This window comes from Dama dama, chromosome 16, assembly GCF_033118175.1.
Source record: "Dama dama isolate Ldn47 chromosome 16, ASM3311817v1, whole genome shotgun sequence".
Lineage (NCBI taxonomy): Eukaryota > Metazoa > Chordata > Mammalia > Artiodactyla > Cervidae > Dama > Dama dama.
The window spans coordinates 16717591-16736035 of NC_083696.1; the positions used below are offsets into that span (position 1 = coordinate 16717591).

Genomic DNA, 18445 nt, shown 5'->3' on the forward strand with positions numbered 1-18445 from the left:
TTAGCTTCGTCCCTAACTTGTAAATAATAAGAACCCTTTTATAATTCTCTAAGATAATCTGAGAAAAACACAAATGGCAATATCCAAATACACTTGCCATATTCTATTATCATAAATGTGAATGAGTTTATGAAAGACAAAACTGCTTCACTTGTGTTGAACAAAGCAGCAATCATTCAGTAAAGTAAATGGTAACTGATATGGAAAAGAGTCAAAAGAATTAAAATGTGAATATATGAATCATTTAAACTATCATCAACTTCCATGTACACAGCAGACAAGCTTAAATTAAAGCAAGGGAGATTCTAGAAATTTTTTATGTATTCCCACCTTCAACTATATCCTAAGTAGTCAATATTCACTCAGTAACTATAGTAGTTACAAAGAATTTGCAGATTGTGAAATGCATGGCTATATAATTAACATTCCAAAATTTTTAAACTTTAAGGTTCAGTAATGATAACTGTTAAAATACAAGAAAATATGGTACAAATGAACCTATCTATGTAACAGAAACAGAGTCCCAGACACAGAGAACAGACTCATGGCTGCCAAGGGGGATGTGATGAGGGAAGGCGTAGACTGGGAGGCTGGGGTTAACAGATGCAAACCATTACATAGAGAATAGATATATTCTACGGTACAGACAGGGAACTATATCCAATATCCTGGGATAACCATAATGGAAAAGAATATAAAAAAGAGTGTGCAGAGGAATTCCCTGGTGATCCAGTGGTTAGGACTCAGCGCTTTCACTGCCAGAGCCCAGATGCAACCCCTGGTCAGGGAACTAAGATCCTGCAAACTGTTTGGCCAAGAAAAAAAAAAAAAAGTATATGTGTGTACACCTGAGTCACTGTGTTGTACAGAAGAAATTAATACAACATTGTAAATCAACTGTATTTCAATAAAAAATAAATTTTAGAAATACAATTATGAAACTATTATTTTATTGAAAATTAAGTGATTTACAGAAATATTTACTCAAAATATCTAGCACAAAAGTGGAAGAGCAGATCAATGGAGAAAGGTTAATCTCTTTCAGAAAGTGGCACTGGAACACGTGGATATCCATATGCAAAAAAACAGATCTTAAACTATACTCTGTATCACATGTAAAAATTAACTCAAAATGGATCCAAGACCTAAATGTAAAACTTTTTAATTATAAAGCTACAAGAAAAAACAAAAGAAAGTATCTCTGTGACCTTGAGCTGGGCAAAGTATGACATCAACAAGAATATTTATAGAAGTTCTATTTGTAAATGTCTCCAATGGGAAAGCACTCAAGTAATCAACTAAATTAGAATGTGTAAATAAATCCTGATACAGTCATACAATGAAAAACTATACATATCCATATAAAACTATGTGAACTACCACACCGTGGAAGAACATGCATAAATCTCACAAACGCATGTTGAGCCCAAAAGATATTGTACGATTCCATTTATACAAAGTTGAAAAGGAGGCAAATGAATTTATGGTATTAAAACTCAAGACAGTAATCACCTTTGGAGGAAGGCCATTAGAGGCTGGAAATGGGCACAATGTTCCACTTCCTGACCAAGATGCTGGTTACAAAAATGAGTGCAGTCCTATGAAAACACTGATCAAACTACATGCTTATGATTTGCAGACTTTTATGTCTTAACACTTACTTCAGTAAAATATACCAAAAACATACAATCACAGACTTAGGAGAGGTAGACTGGGGAAAGGAAGAGGAATATAAGAAAAAAATAAGATATTGTGTTTCCCCAAATAGATAGCATAGATATTCTTCTTAAAGTTGCCAAACCAAATATAAATTAGGTACTAACCATGAAACCAGGTAGTACTGGCTGAGTAAATTTTGCCTTAAAGGAATACAACAACTGTTTTGAGTTTGCATCATAGAAAGAAAGTTGACCTAAAGGGAAGGAGAAAAAAAGTCTGATTTATTATTGAAAAAAAAAAATTAACATCTAATTAAGTCTAACATATAATCATGCATAAAAGTAATAACCAAATGAATATTTTGGCATTCATCATTTTGTCACTTTGAGGACTGGACTCAGGAATTCTCACTTGAAAATCAGTGGTAAACATGTTTAAGAAAAAGCCCAAATCCACTTTTCCTTCCCTGGTTTTTAAGATCTCCATAGTGCTTTCATAATCTGGCACTATCCAATTATTCAACTACAGACTTCTCTTTTTTACCATTATTTAACAAATGGTTCCCTTAGCCCAGTAAAAATCATGGTTATTTCTTCTTCTTTTTTTTTTTTTTTACTATAACCAGTCTTTCCACTCAATCCTATCACCATTTAAGGTGTACTCTATTAGACTTTGTCCTCTAATTACTTAAAGCCATACTCATACCCCAAATCTCTAAAATCATGGTATAATTATCACTGCTTCAGTTTTAGTTCTTTTTTAGGGTCTACTGACAGTCTGTCTTTCAACAGTGATCATGTAGCTAAATCACTGTCCTTCTGACCACCTAGCTGTCCAACCTGAGGACACCCTTACATCTGTTACCATTTCTTCAACCTTTTCTCTCATGACTGTTCTCTTGGTTTGTTTCTTAATCCTGAGGATATCTTCTGTTTCTTTTCCTCCTATTCTAAATGTAGATGCTTGTCCAGGATCTTTTCTCTCTACAAGGTTCCCTTAATAAATCAGCTGCCACTAAACAAAGAAGAAAAGAACTAACATTATGTCTACTAGAAAAGAAACTAACATTATGTCTACTACTTTAAAATACCAAGCAACCTACATGTGGTCACAAAGTTAGTGCACAGAAGAACAATAACACTTAACGGTTCTGTGCTACATTCAGTGGCCGTCCTGTGATGCCATAACTAACACTCAGCTTCAGCTAAGTAATGCCACATGGCTGTCCCGCTGGTATCTCATCTTTCCTCAGGATCCTCTATGCTCTCTACTGTGTTGATGGCATGATCATCCTTTTGATCACACTGGATGGAACCTCAGTCATCTTCAGTTCCTCTCTGTCGCTTCCTCCAATCCATATTATTAGTAACCAAGTCCTATGAATTCTACTTTTACACCATCAAATCCATTCTTCTTGATTCCCCACTGCTCAGGCCTCTCTTACCACTAAGCGCTCAATTAATACTTAATAAGGGTTTACTATGTAAAGAAAGGCAATGCCAAAGAATGCTAAAACTAACACACAATTGTACTCATCTTACACGCTAGTAAAGTAATGCTCAAAATTCTCCAACCAGGCTTCAACAGTATGTGAACTGTGAACTTCCAGATGTTCAAGCTGGTTAGAAAAGGCAGAGAATACCCACTTTGTGGCTCAGTAGGTAAAGAAAAGGCAGAGGAACCAGAGATCAAGTTGCCAACATCCGCTCGATCATCGAAAAAGCAAGAGAGGTCCAAAACAACATCTATTTCTGCTTTATTAACTATGCCAAAGTATTTGACTGTGTGGATCGCAACAAACTGTGGAAAATTCTTAAAGAGATGGGAATACCAGACCACCTGACCTGCCTCTTGAGAAATCTGTATGTAGATCAGGAAGCAACAGTTAGAACTGGACATGGAACAACAGACTGGTTCCAAATAGGAAAAGGTGTACATCAAGGCTGTATATTGTCACCCTGCTTATTTAACGTATATGCAGAGTACATCATGAGAAACGCTGGGCTGGAGGAAGCACAAGCTGGAATCAAGACTGCTGGCAGAAATATAAATAACCTCAGATGCAGATGACACCATCTTTATGGAAGAAAGCGAAGAAGAACTAAAGAGCCTCTTGATGAAAGTGAAAGAGGAGAGTGAAAAAGTTGGCTTAAAACTCAACATCCAGAAAACTAAGATCATGGCATCTGGTCCCATCACTTCCTGGCAAATAGATGGGGAAACAGTGGAAACAGTGGCTGACTTTATTTTGGGGGGCTCCAAAATCAATGCAGATGGTGATTGTAGCCATGAAATTAAAAGACGCTTACTCCTTGGAAAAAAGTTATGATCAACCTAGACAGCATATTAAAAAGCAGAGACATTACTTTGCCAACAAAGGTCCGTCTAGTCAAAGCGATGGATTCTCCAGGAGTCATGTATGGATGTGAGAATTGGACTTATAAAGAAAGCTGAATGCTGAAGAATTGATGCTTTTGAAATTGTGGTGTTGGAGAAGACTCTTGACTCTCAAGAGTCCAAGGGACTCTCCCTTAGACTGCACGGAGATCCAACCAGTCAATCCTAAAGGAAATCAGTACTGAGTATTCATTGGAAGGATTGATGCTGAAGCTGAAACTCCAATACTTTGGCCACCTGATGCAAAGAACCGACTCATTTGAAAAGACCCTGATGCTGGGGAAGATTGAAGGCGGGAGGAGAAGGGGATGACAGAGGATGAGATGGTTGGATGGCATCACTGACTTGATGGACATGAGTTTGAGTAAGCTTCGGGAGTTGGTGATGGACAGGGAGGCCTGGCGTGCCTGGAGGCCTGGCAGTCTATGGGGTCGCAAAGAGTCGGACACAACTGAGCGACTGAACTGAACTGATGTAAAGCACTTGCCAAGCAATAAGGACACAATACTTAACAAAACAGATGGTCTGTCTATATTACTTAAAGACCACCTTGAAAAGTCTTCCTCTCAGTATTTTGCAACCTCTTCCACATTTAACCATTTATTCTCTAATATGTCTAAAACTATATTATCATTATATAACCACAGTTTTCTAAAATAAACAGAAGCCCCCGTTCAATTACTAAAAAAAGACTAGCTTATTATTATTTTTCAAGGCCCTCAGAATCTGATCCCATCCTACACTACAATTTGTTTCTATACCCTATGCTTTAAGTTAACAATTATAGCTCTTATCATCCTTAAGGAATCTTTTTTGTTTTCTTAAGGAATCTTTAATTATACTTAATCTTTAAGTATCTTTAATTATCTTTAAGGAGTTACAAAGTATGGGAAAAGAGACAGAAGAAGATAAGCAAATGCTATCTTGGTAGTTTAAAAAGAAAAAAAAATGTATTGATATGCCAATAAGTTTACTATTTATCCTGAGGAAAATTATTTATGAGTCTAAGTGAGTAAATTTTTAAAAATGCAGCAAAACTGACATGTCATCACTAAAAGTAAATCAAACCAAAGTCAATTTTTTTCCTTTTTGAATAACCAGGTTGATACTTCATGGAATTCTTTGGACATAACGTTACTTAAAATTGTAAAACTTGGTTTTATTAGCTTTAACTGTCAACTTGGAGTGAGGCATTTAGGGAATTACTTTTGTTCCCTACTTCAACAGTACTTCATCAAAGTGTTATATTTAGATGACAGTAGACAAGACATTTATCAATTACCTAACTTAAAAAGCTTAAAGATAAACATCAAGTTAATTTTTAGATGATCTTAAGAGGAGGTAAAATTGGCAAAATCTATTAAGATGAAACTTAAGGACAAATACAGTGTTCTTCATTTGAGTTACAAACAGCAGGGAAACACCTTTACACTGCCTAACATCAGAGGAAACAGATAATCTGCAGAACTCAATGGAAAAACATCTAGTGGATTAGGTGGCTACCAGCTCAATATTGACCTACAGTGCTGTTAAGTCCTGTTACTAGAAATCACGCTGCCAAATCACTAATCTACGGTGGTCAGAAGTTGTGTGTTCTACTTTGAGAATCAAGCTTTAAAATATATATAGACAGTATACAACCACAGGTGATAATAAAGGTTTGGAAAAATTAAATTAAAAGAAACAGCTAATGGTACAGAGAATGTATAGTCTGGAAAAACAGGGAAAGAGAAGCAATGTTAGTTTTTAAACAAATAAGGATTATAATGTAAATATGAATTAGGGAACATAATTTTGTGTTTCTTCAGATGACAAGACTTAACATCAACAGTCTCAGAAGTTACTGAGAGACAAAATGAGTTGACTTAAGAAAAGCCTTCTAATCAAATGTTATCCTACAGTGGAACAGGCTGCCTTCTAAGACCATTAGCTTCACACAGAAAAGTTCAAGCACAGGAGTGGCAACTACTCACAGAAATAATGTAATAAGGAAATCATACTATATGGCAAAAGGATTAGGTAATTTCTAAGGTCTATTTCACCTCAAAAAAATCTGACCCTACCACTCTTAACAGTTAACAAAACAAGCTAAGGGAGGAATTAAAATGGGCATAAGACATTTTAATGCTCATAACTAAAACTAGTAACATCTTCTTTTCAGACTTACTTAGTATATTATAGATGAGTGCTTTTGTGGGCCTGCAAGCAGACATCACACGCCCTTTCAGTCAACTACAGACCTGAAGCTATGTTTGTGATCAAATCCTAGTAGGTCAAAACATCCTTACCACAATACTAGTGGAAACTCTGTACAGATTATTACTATAGGAAAGCATGGGCTTCTCTGGGGGCTCAGACAGAAGAATCCATCTACAATGTGGGAGACCTGGGCTCGATCCCTGGGTTGCGAAGATTCCCTGGAGGAGGGCATGGCAACCCACTCCAGTATTCTTGCCTGGAGAATCCCATGGACGGAGATGTCTGTCAAGCTATAGTTCATGGGGTCGCAAAGAGTCGGACATGACTGAGCAGAGTAATGAAACACAATGATGATGAAATGACTCAGGAGAAAATCAGCAAACTTACCCCCATCAAAATCACAAAATACACCTATTCTTTCAGGAACAGCAACATCCAAGGCTTTGACTTTATTATTATGCTTTGCTGCAAATGTGTTCTGTAGCCAGTTGTTCACATGGATACACCAACTAGTGTTTGTCTTTCCTAATTGGTCAAATTTCCCCAAAGTCTTGTATGCTACTCCCACACTGTAGGATTTACAATCCTTCTGGGCCTTGACCTCCCAATAATGTTGTCCACTTTCAATAGCAGTGTCTCCTACAAAAGATTAGAAGGTAAATTTAACTCTTACCTGTTTCTTATGACTTACAGAGTTTTACCTATATTTGGTCCCACAAAATGGCACCAAAAAGTCTGATTCAGGAGAATAATCATGTTAACACAGACACTAAATGCAGAGTATCTGCTATAATGACTTGCATGTTTACTAACTTCTCTGAATATAAAAGGCTTCAGAACTTTTCTTCCTTATTATCCCCATAAGAGTTATAAATGTGGAGCACACTACATAAACTGAAGTAGAATTTAAAACATATAAATAAAAACATAATTTCAAAACCTACCAAAGCAACTAGGCTTCAAGAGGGAGAAATTCTGGCAAATATTCATTCAATACACAGGCAGCCACACCACCTCTGGGTAGAAAGTTCACCCATGTGACCGTGATGCTTTTAATCTGAGGTAATGAAGAATTATTATGTTTATCCTACCCAACACTGTGTACGATTCCCCCGTAAAACGATCTCTGCTGCCTCTTACTGCTGGTGGCCTGGAGCCTACAGATGTCCGTTTAGGGGATGGGGTACCACTTCTATATAAACAGGAACAAAAAGAAAAACAAATATTCTATGTTGTACATGTTTCACAAACCAAAATTACAGATAAAAGGAAACTTTGAAGAGCTTTCTAATCATGCTGCGCAAAAAGCAACATTTAATTTTATTTGAATTATTTACTGTTTAACAGAGTTGTCAATTATAACACTTACATGTAAGAAGTCATCAACATAAAGCAAGCTAAAAACACTAATACCATGCAGAGAGAGCAAGGCTTGTACAAATAATACACAATTGGAATATGAGACAACGCCAAAATGGGACAAAAGGGGAAAACAAACCCAAAGTGGGAAAAAAGAACTGCAGAAAGACAACGGATTATACATAATTTCTTGCAGTTAAATTTAAATTAAAAGCAAGACTTATTTTAGGAAAAGAAATGATTTATAATACTTGATATTATTCTGTGCATGGATTTGGGTAATTGCTATTTTTCTTTTTAAGATTTATCATAATCAAACTAAATAACTTTTTTTATTTTCATAAAGTGAAGTTGCTCAGTCACGTCTGACTCTTCACAACCCTGTGGACTGTGTCCATGGGATTTTCCAGGCCAGAGTACTGGAATGGGTTGCCATTTCCTTCTCTAGGAGATCTTCCCAACCCAGGGATCAAACCCAGGTCTCCCGCAATGTAGGCAGACACTTTACCATCTGAGCCATCAGGGAAGTCTTTTTTATTTTCATAGGCAGTAGGTATTTTTGTTTTGTATCTTTTCTTCTTTAAAAAAATAGCAATTACCCAAATTCACGCACAGAGTAATATCAAGTATTATAAAGCATTTCTCCTACTAAAATGGACAAGATACAACTTGACCTCCCTTTTTCAAATTATATGATATAGTAAACTGGACAGCATTAAGGCCTTTCATTAACTCCCCAAAACTCAAAACAGGTAAAACCTCAAAAGATGTTTAAAAATTAACATTTCAATTATATCAAACTGCTGCATTCATAAAACAAAAAATTTATAACTTACCAACAGTAAAGAAATAAAGAGAAAGCATGGCAAAAAGAAAAACAGGTGTAAATATTGAGAATGGCAATTTAAATTTCTAAGAAAAGTTAAATAAGGAAAAGTCTTCCATTGGAGCATTCTAGAATTCCGACCCTGAATACATTTTCGCAAGAAGTACAACAGTTATTATTGTCTTAAAGCAAACATGATTCCACCCTTTAAAGATACCTCAGTCACTCAACTGTCTCAACTAAGGCTGTTTGTTATCTCTAATCTGGACTGTTTTATCAGCTTCCCAGATGATCTCTGTTACCCAAGTCATTTGTTCACTGTTACAAGATAAACCTAACTCTGATTCTCCTACTCTAAAATCTTCAAGTACTTCCTTACTACCTACAAAGAACTCAGCATGGCATTCCAGGTTCTTCTTGATTTCGACCCACTCCGCTTTTCCGGGTAGCTCAACTGGTAAAGAATCTGCCTGCAATGCAGGAGACCCCTGGGTCAGGAAGATCCCCTGGAGAAGGGATAGGCTACCCACTCCAGTATTCATGGACTTCTCTGGTAGCTCAGATGGTAAAGAATCTGCCTGCAATGTGGAAGACCTGGTTTGATCCCTGGGCTGGGAAAATCCCCTGGAAGAGGGCATGGGAACCCACTCCAGTATTCTTGCCTGCAGAATCCCCATGGACAAAGGAGCCCGGCAACTAAGCACACAGCACTGCTTTTCCAGCTTTCTCACCTCTGGACAGCAATATCCAGCTAAAGGTAGCAGCTCCAGGGTTGCTTAAACTCAGGCAATCTGCTTCAGTGCCTTTTCCCTTCGTCACTCGTTCTCTCACTGCCAAGTCCAAATGCTACACATTCTTCCACTTACTTGAGAACCAATTTAAATACTAATCCACTAATGAAGGTCTCCCAGATCCTACCAGGCTAAGTAACCTTTCTGAGGAGTCCACCTCTAGGCCAAAACTCTGTGTATGATCCTTCAGGCCTAACCAGAAGTAATTATAAATGCTTGTTTTCTCCACACCAGACTTGGTGCATTGCAAGTTCACTGCAGGTTTTGGAGGGAGTTGCAATCCGTCTTGCAACCCCATGCTCATATGCATGTCTGCATTCCTAGATTAGGCACCTGTATTCAGAGGTTCCATTACAGGAGGGGGCCCTGAGCTGAGACCTTTTCCAGCTGCCTCTTCAGAGACCTCTTTAAAGGGGGAAGGGGCCGGGGAGCAGCCTGAAGACACTTTTCTTCACTCTTGTCTCGATACTTTCCCACTCCTAATCTTTCCCATTTCCTTGGCCTCAGGTTCACAAAACAGGAGAAGGCTTTTGTTTGGGTTGCCCTGGGCAGTGAGATGATCCTCAGATACTTACCATCTGCCCTCTGCTCTGGTTTACCTAGCCCTCACTCTGGACCATTCTGCTGTGAAAATGGGACACTGTGCGACCGAGCACCCCTTCCTCTGGGCCTCTTACTTATACTGTCACAGTAAGTGAACAAAGTCTTGACTGTTACTTTCAGTTTGGCTCACTGTCCTAATTGACCACTTCAGTAACTGGCAGCTCAGGAAATCTTTCTTCCTCCAAACCCCCTGATTCACACATACTACTAAACACAATCTCTATCTCACATTATTATTATTTATATAGAGAGATTCAGCTCATCTATATAAGTTAGGGCAAATTCCTTGAAGGCAGGGACCATGTTTATCCCAATAAACCCCACAACATCCAGTTGACATCTTACAGTAAATAAATATTTATGGAAAGAATAAATGTATGTAACATTCCAGAAGTAGCCCACATACAAAATACTCTTAAAGGGATGAGAGAAAGAGAAATAACATGATGAAATTATAAACATAAGTAGTCTAAAAATCTCCAAATGACCAAACTTCACTGATCCTATCAAATCCAGCAGTATTTTACAATTTCTAATACACCAACTATGAATCACTTCCACCAATAATAAGCAAATAAACTGGAAAAAAAGAGAAGACAGTAATTTTGAAAAGAGAACACATTCTAGTTTCTAGGAAAAATATGGGGTATCTTCAAATCAGCACATTATTACTTGTGCAATTTGAAGTGATTCATCTTTCTGGCACTGTCCTAATAATTTCAGTAATGACCTTTTTTTTTATCTTTGATACTTTTGAAATTGTATGATTATTATAAAACATAGAACACTTTAAACTTGCTTCATGTCAAATATTTGTAAAAGCAAAGCTGTAATGTTAGATATATTGAATACAGCACAACAAGAAAGATGCCAGATATAAGTAAATGCAGAAAAAAATCATATAAACGAAATTAATTCAAGAAAGACTTAAAGCAGAGCTTATTGTTTTGTTATCATATACAGTATAATCCAAATAATACGCAGCATAATGCTATATAATGCTGTAAATCCAAAACATAAGCTACCAATACAGACAGTCTACACAAAGCAATATTTTAGCTTATGAAGGCTGCTGCAATGGGTTCTGCTTATTGGTTAAAGAAAAATTTAAGTTATTCAGCCAAGCTAGATAGACTAGATCCTAGAACTAGACAGACATAGATCATCACCTTGAATGTTTCTTCAGTGAAGTAACATGGACACTGTCAGATAAAAATAGGCAACTGTTAAAGAGACTGCTTTACAACTTAAATTTAACAGTTTATATAATGAAATTAGATGGAACGTCTGCTGAGGAATTTCTTTTGATTCACTGTTTAACAGTGATTATACCTTATTTCAGTCTGAGTACAATTCAGCTCTGTTAAAAGAGGCCTCCATACTTTAAGACTACCTAAGTCAGTCTGACAATAACACCAGGTCCCAAGCCTGCCTCTCTGGTTCACAAGGTTGCTGACCAGGGGCCTGACACTGGGGTTGCACATGGTAAAAGTTGTCATTCAACGCAGATCTTCAGCTAAAAGAGGTGATCTATAAGTCTAACATTCAAGAGCTATACTAGGAATGTCTCTCTGAGCAGTTCAACTTGCCGTAGATATAACCTGAAAAGAAATGGAATACTGAAATAAAAGATGTTAAGAAGAAGATTAGGGAAAAAACTAAGAAAAAATAATGAGAAATGTTAATGACAAATTCAAGTACTGGTAAACAATATTGTATTTTTTACTTTGGGGTTAATAATAAGAATTTCATTTCTAGTTACTGTCAAATAAGAATCAATGTACAAGCATTTAATCCAGATAACAGACTTAGTAAATGAGCTTACCTGCCCTTGTTCTCTTTTCCTTTAATTTTACTGTCTTGACCTTTTCCTCCAGTAGGATCCCACTCTACACAGGTATCTTCAACTTTCAGGTTCAAATGGGAGGATGAGTTATCCAAATTGAAATTAAGTGCTAACCAAAACAATATTTCATTTTTAATGTAGCACATCTCTGGTTTCTGAAGCACAGCCATCATCATCATATTATTTTCGAACTCAATAGATTTCAACACTGTATATAAAGTTTCAATTCTTAACCTTAAGATTTAAAGTCTACAATGATAAAGCCATAATCTACTAATTCCTACTCTATTTCCCATTATTCTCCTCTATATATCTATCCTATACTCCAACCAAATACAGTGTATCTTCATGGTCACTGGTCTTTCTGCTTTTCCTTCTGCTGGAATCTCCATTAGCACAATCGCTTCAATTTCCTATATCAGAGCATCAGCTGATTGTTACGACTAAACAAAGAGGAGCCAGTAGAATCAAGGATGAGGAGAGAGTGATGTGGTATAAAAAATTATAGACCCTGGCACACACATATCTTCTCTTTTGCCCTAACACTTAATAATTTCATATTTAAACTCTCAGTAGTTTCAAAAATACGGCAAGCATGGAGAAATAGGCCATGATGGCAGAAACAAGGGAAATAACTCAGCTGAAAGAGCTAAGATGATTTACAAGGCAAAGAATAGATGGGGGAAAAGGGCTACTTAAATGAAAACAAATCAAGAAAATACAACACAAAACTACGTTTTTCATATTATTTGGTATCAGGGAACTATCTGTACTATTCATAAGACTTACTTAGAACTGCTAATTTAGGAAATCAGTTTAACACAGTATCACTTGCTCCTTTTAGATACTGAGGGTTAATCACTGAAATGTATCAATATGCAATTTCTGGAATTTGTGTTTTAAGCAAGGTGTCATCTACTACACAGTTACCCATAAATCTTCTTATTAGTTGTATTTCCCTCCAAAACTTTAAATTTCTTATAAGTATTCACTAAAGAAATACTGCTTGACAATACCCCATTTCACTAAAGGATAATACGTGATTTAGCTAACAGTCCGGTGTGTCTGTGAAACATTCATCTTCAAACAACAAAATACTCATATAGAAAACTTAGTGCTTGTCTAGTGCATGAAGAATCCTCTTATACTCTACTGCTTTGTAAAGAGCACTTTAATTTCACCTATTCATCTGACCTATTGTTCACTGTATTTTAAAACATTCTAAATACAAATTGACTAACCATAACCACTTCCAGAAAATGTCATACTATATGCAAAAAAGTTAATAGCTCTCAAAACATGCATGTAAACAGAAATGAATTTACTGAAAGAAGAAATAATACAGTTCCAGTAAAAATAGAAATAAAATTCCTCAAAAGGGAGGTGACTGAAAAGTTAGGATTATGCAAAACTGAGATCCTGTATTACCAAGAAAGAACTGTCTTAAGAAAACACAATTAACCTCTATATTAGTTATTAGTTAATACATGTGAGGGCATCTGAATTTTTGAGAGAAACAGTGGATATAACTCAAGGTGCCATCAACACTCAGCTGCTTGTTAAAACCCTAAGGAAAGAAAAAAAATCGTAAAGCTATTTCCTATCTTTGATGATGAAGATCAGAGTAAAGGGTGGCAAAAACAAGTATCATCCCTCAAGTCACTTGAGACCAGACTTATCAAATACCATAGCACCCAAACAGAAAGGTATAGGTTTCAATCTCAGGGGTGCAATCTTTTCTCTCTTCCTTTTTGGACACTGTCCCTTCATGAAGCCTCAACTAAATCATTGAGGCTAAGTAACAACGATAATATTTTACTATGAAGTTTAAAAAAAAGATTGGCCTCAAAAGTGAGGCCTCAACTGTTAGTCTTATCTCTCATATAAGCCCTGTAATGAAGCCAGATATTAGTTTCCATATCTTTAAAAGTCTGTGTAACAAAGTAACAAAAAAAAAATAAGGCACAGATATGTTTTATGTGCTTACTCTGGGTTGGTGGCTACTTTCCATACTGTAAAATTATATCATAGATATTAACATTTGAGGCTAGAAAGCAACTGGTGATTAGTATCATGTCATTTACCTTTACAAGGAAGAGATAATATACTTTAAAAATTCTGGTCATAAGAAATCATATTATTCAACTTTTGATAATTTCAATAAAGGAAGTAACTAAATACTTTGGGGAGAGAGATATTAACAAGGTTCACTATCTTCTATACCAAGCACCACAAGTGGCAGGACTCAACTATTTAATCTCCATCTCTCTCTCCCTTTCCCTCCAACTCTCTGCTCATGCATTTATTTCTAAGGGTTGGTCAAAAGGGCTACAACAAGTCAAAAAAATTAGTAAACAACTGTTTACTATGGTACTTTAAAAAACCTGACTTTTCTCTGGAGCTCCTGCTGTCATTAGCAGCCACTCCAGTGGTATGAAATAACCTTAGAAAACCTGTGACCCACAGCTTCTTTTTTTTTTTTTTTTTAATTTTTTTTTTTAATTTTTTTATTTTTATTTTTTTTTTATTAGTTGGGGGCTAATTACTTCACAACATTTCAGTGGGTTTTGTCATACATTGATATGAATCAGCCATGGATTTTACACGTATTCCCCATCCCGATCCCCGCTCCCACCTCCCTCTCCACCCGATTCCTCTGGGTCTTCCCAGTGCACCAGGCTGGAGCACTTGTCTCACGCATCCCACCTGGGCTGGTGATCTGTTTCACCATAGATAGTATACATGCTGTTCTTTTGAAATATCCCACCCTCACATTCTCCCACAGAGATCAAAAGTCTGTTCTGTATTTCTGTGTCTCTTTTTCTGTTTTGCATATAGGGTTATTGTTACCATCTTTCTAAATTCCATATATATGTGTTAGTATGCTGTAATGTTCTTTATCTTTCTGGCTTACTTCACTCTGTATAAGGGGCTCCAGCTCTTAAGAGATAATTTTACTGAATCTCCCAGAAGGTCCTAGAAGGTTCAGTGGGCCTCAGGGTTGAGTATCAGTCTACTCCAACCCCAGGAGGTTTACCCCATAGTGAGAACTGCTCAAAAGGACTAGAATCAACTTAGTCTTGCCCTGCAAACCCTAAGACCAAGAATTTGACTACTTAAGATCTAGACACTGCTAATGGGAGCAGACATTCCAGCTCCAAAGAAACCATAAGCCTTATATTCATTTTCCTGAATCTACAGAATTTTCATGGAAATGTACAATTCATCACATTTAGGCCCAACTTTGGTCACTTAATATTAAAGGAAAAGGAACAAAACAAATAAAAAAAGATAAAATATTCTGGGAGGAGGAGGATATTAATAATAATGCAAATTTACCTGACAAGGGCTGAAAACAGTTCAAGTTATACCAAGAAGATTATCTGCCTATAAATATGACTTTATTTTGAAATGGTATTAACAAGTAATTCTAAGTAACTGAATTTCTTGGCTAAGTTATCTGTAGTTCTCAAATAAAAACATTTGCTAATCCAAATTACCTTGACTTAGTTTTGTTTTGTTTTTTTAATCTTTCTAACGCAATCATATTCTTATGAGTTTGACCTGTCAATAACTTATGAACTTCTTGTTTTATTCTAAAATGATATTTTTATACCAGCCTCCAAGTCATATCAAACTTCTAGCATTCAAACCTATTCAAATGCTATGTGAACTGGAGGTCAGTGAAACACTCAAAGGTCCAATTATCTAACAACAATGGGTAGACACTGATTCTGGAAGTAAACTGAGTCAATTATCATCTCACAACTGGAAAGATCTATAACATTATGGCCTTCAAATTGGTAAATACCTGAAAAATCTTCTGTGTTTAAATGTTACTCTTTGTTGTTGTCAGTCACTAAGTCATGTCTGACTCTTTGCAACCCACAGACGGCAGCACACCAGGCTCCCCTATCGTTCACTCTCTCCTGGAGTTTGTTCAAATTCATGTACATTGAGTTCTAATAAATTCAAATTGTTCTCAGAGACTAGAAGCACTTACTTACATTCCTGGCCCACAATAAAGGCAGGCAGAGAACTTGTAAATAAGATTCTTGTTCACACCATTCCAAGCTAGTTTTAGGGATCATGGGTAAGTTATTTAACGTATTTGAGCTTCCCTTTCTTCACCTACAAAATGGGTATCAATACCATCTATTCTACTGATCCCTCAAGATGGTTTCAATGATCAAATAAAGACTTGTGAGAGGGCTTTGTAAACATTAACAAACTATATAAATAATAATTTCTACAATAAGATTTATGAAAACAAAAAGAACTTGAACTAAACTGAATACACACTTCCCTATTATTGAGACATAATCCATTCTCTGGGCAAACCTCAGCAATGGGAGTGTAATTATACTAGACTGAAATTTGTAAACTAAGTACCCATGGGAGAACATAATACCATCACTGGTCTATTTCACGCATCTGAAAGCGAAAGTCACTCAGTCGTGTCTAACTATTTGCAACCCCATGGACTGTAGCCTACTGGGCTCCCCTGTCCATGGATTCTCCAGGCAAGAATACTGGAGTGGGTTACCATTTCCTTCTCCAGGGGATCTTCCCGACCCAGGAATCAAACCTGGGTCTCCTGCACTGCAGGCAGAAGTTTTACTGTCTGAGCTACTAGGGAAGCCCCTGACTCATCTGAATGCTAGGGTAAAAGAGAAACCAATGAAAGCCACTACTGTAGTCCTAATTTTCCCATCTTAAAATACCTCCTGATGAGAATTCTGTGTGTGGGTGGGTGAGTGGGGGGGGCTCCAGCATGAAGGTGGGGAAGAAAGGCAACTATACATGAGATGTTTCCTATTACAAAGTGTTGAACAACTTCACATGTTAAGTTCTGTTTCGCAGTGAACGACAGCTATTGATCTTACCTTTGGTCTCCAGAGTCACTGGATCAGAAAACTCTCCAGCCACAGCCTTGTTACAAGCTCGCACTCTGAAATTCATGTACTTTGAATCAAACTTTAAACCTGAAAAAAATGAAAAACAGCCTTGAGATATGAAAAGTAAAAAACTCTACTCCAAAAGTATGAGTATGAACCTTCAAACAGACTTTTTTCCCTCCTTGGAACTATCTTTTTACTCAGGAAGAGTACAAATTTATGTTAACAGAGTGATAATGCCTGAAATAAAGGGAATCATGATTTATCTATTATTTTCTTCAAAATAAATGAATTATGCAGTTTATCACTGGGCTTTTTAAACTTAGCAACAAAAAAATATTCTCAAGCCACATTATAAGTAAGGTTTCATTCATGGAGAGATGCTATGATTTAAAACAACATACTCAATTTCTGGAATGTAGCTGAAGAATTTTTATATTTGTTTCACAAGTAAAAAATGAATTTAAAGAGAAAGCATAAGGATTAATAGGAAAATTCTGAAGTTAGTCAGGACCAGACTAACATCTCAATCCAAAAATTACTAGCTATGGGGCATTCAACAACTAGATAGAGCCACAGTTGCATATCTGTAAAATGGAAAAGGAAAAATCCACCTCACAACTGTAAGGACTAACTGAAATGTACTGTACTTATAAAATCAGATGTCCTGTGAACTTCAGTCCAGATCCTGACAAATGTTAGGTTCTCAGTAATGGTAACAATACTAATGTTATACTGCACACGTAAAACAAACATTAAAAATCTCAGGCAACATCCAGCCCATTCAAATACCCTAACTCCCCCATGTGTAGCGGTATGTTTTTAAAGACTATCAAAAGGCCAACACACAAATTTCTAATATCAAGTCACAGCTCAACTTTAAGTATTACCATAAAGGTAATAATAAAAAAGTAAACGCAAATATTTATAGTATCATTGAAACATGGAGTACTGCATACATCTAGAAAACTGACAGCTTTTTTATTGTTAGAAAACTAAGGTAAAAAATTAAATTTTATCGAGACAGTGTTTACAATATCCCTTCACATATTGTTTCACCAGAGTGCAAATATCCAGAACTAATTAAAATGAAGGTTTTCAAAAAAATTAAAAATAAAATGAAGGTTTTCTTGATATTTTAAGAGAAATTCATTTCTATAACAAATATACAAGAACGTCAGCTTGGCTAAAAAAACCGAATAACTTGATCTTTTAATGTAAGTCAAAAATTCATGAATTTTATCTGTTTTCTGAGAATGAGATTCATGAAATGCAGTCATCTTACCTGACAGTGTATATTCAGTGCCCTTAATATTATCAACTATCTCCCAGCATCGCTCATCCTTTACACGCGGAAGTCCATCAAAATTCGTTTTCCTATATTCCATTATAAAATGATCAATCTTATTATCTTCTTCTGGCATTCTCCAAGCTACTGTCACAGAGTTGTCGGCCACCAAACATTCTACTGGATCTATCTCTGGAGCTTTGGGGACTGAGGCAAAAAAAAAAAAAAAAGCTCATTTTTCACTATAATACTAATCCAATATTTATGTCTGTCATTCAAATTATGCTTTTTCATGTTGCTTTTGAACTGCTAAATTGAATCAGGCTAAGAGAAGGGATATCTTATAAATGCAAAATAACCATTTTTCAAAGCCGTTTTAAAATTCATATTTCAAAGTTTTTCATAGCCATATTCAAAGTATATTAAAAACACAGTTGGCAAAAAGCAATTCAAACAGGCTAAGAATAAAGAATCGAGAATTATTTGCTACTTCTCAACACACACGTCTAATCTGCTATTTCAAACAGCTGGAGACCATAAATTAAATTACTGCTGACAAAATAAAATAACTTGCTTTGA

At 36.1% G+C, this 18445-nt stretch overlaps 1 protein-coding gene across 10 annotated transcripts in view; it reads right to left on the minus strand.

Moving 5' to 3' along the window:
- Positions 1 to 18445, minus strand: part of FSD1L (fibronectin type III and SPRY domain containing 1 like) — a 61721-nt gene that overhangs the window by 6689 nt on the left and 36587 nt on the right. For 4 of the 10 annotated variants that reach the window (XM_061163490.1, XM_061163493.1, XM_061163494.1 and 1 more), the window contains 7 exons: positions 17864 to 18073; positions 16567 to 16665; positions 11660 to 11789; positions 11004 to 11036; positions 7347 to 7447; positions 6643 to 6894; positions 1824 to 1912 (listed from right to left, as the gene is read on the minus strand). In XM_061163490.1, coding sequence (XP_061019473.1) covers positions 1824 to 1912; positions 6643 to 6894; positions 7347 to 7447; positions 11004 to 11036; positions 11660 to 11789; positions 16567 to 16665; positions 17864 to 18073 — 914 coding nt within the window. The remainder of the gene's footprint in view (positions 1 to 1823; positions 1913 to 6642; positions 6895 to 7346; positions 7448 to 11003; positions 11037 to 11659; positions 11790 to 16566; positions 16666 to 17863; positions 18074 to 18445) is intronic. The other 6 variants (XM_061163496.1, XM_061163495.1, XM_061163497.1 and 3 more) reach the window with 4 other exon arrangements.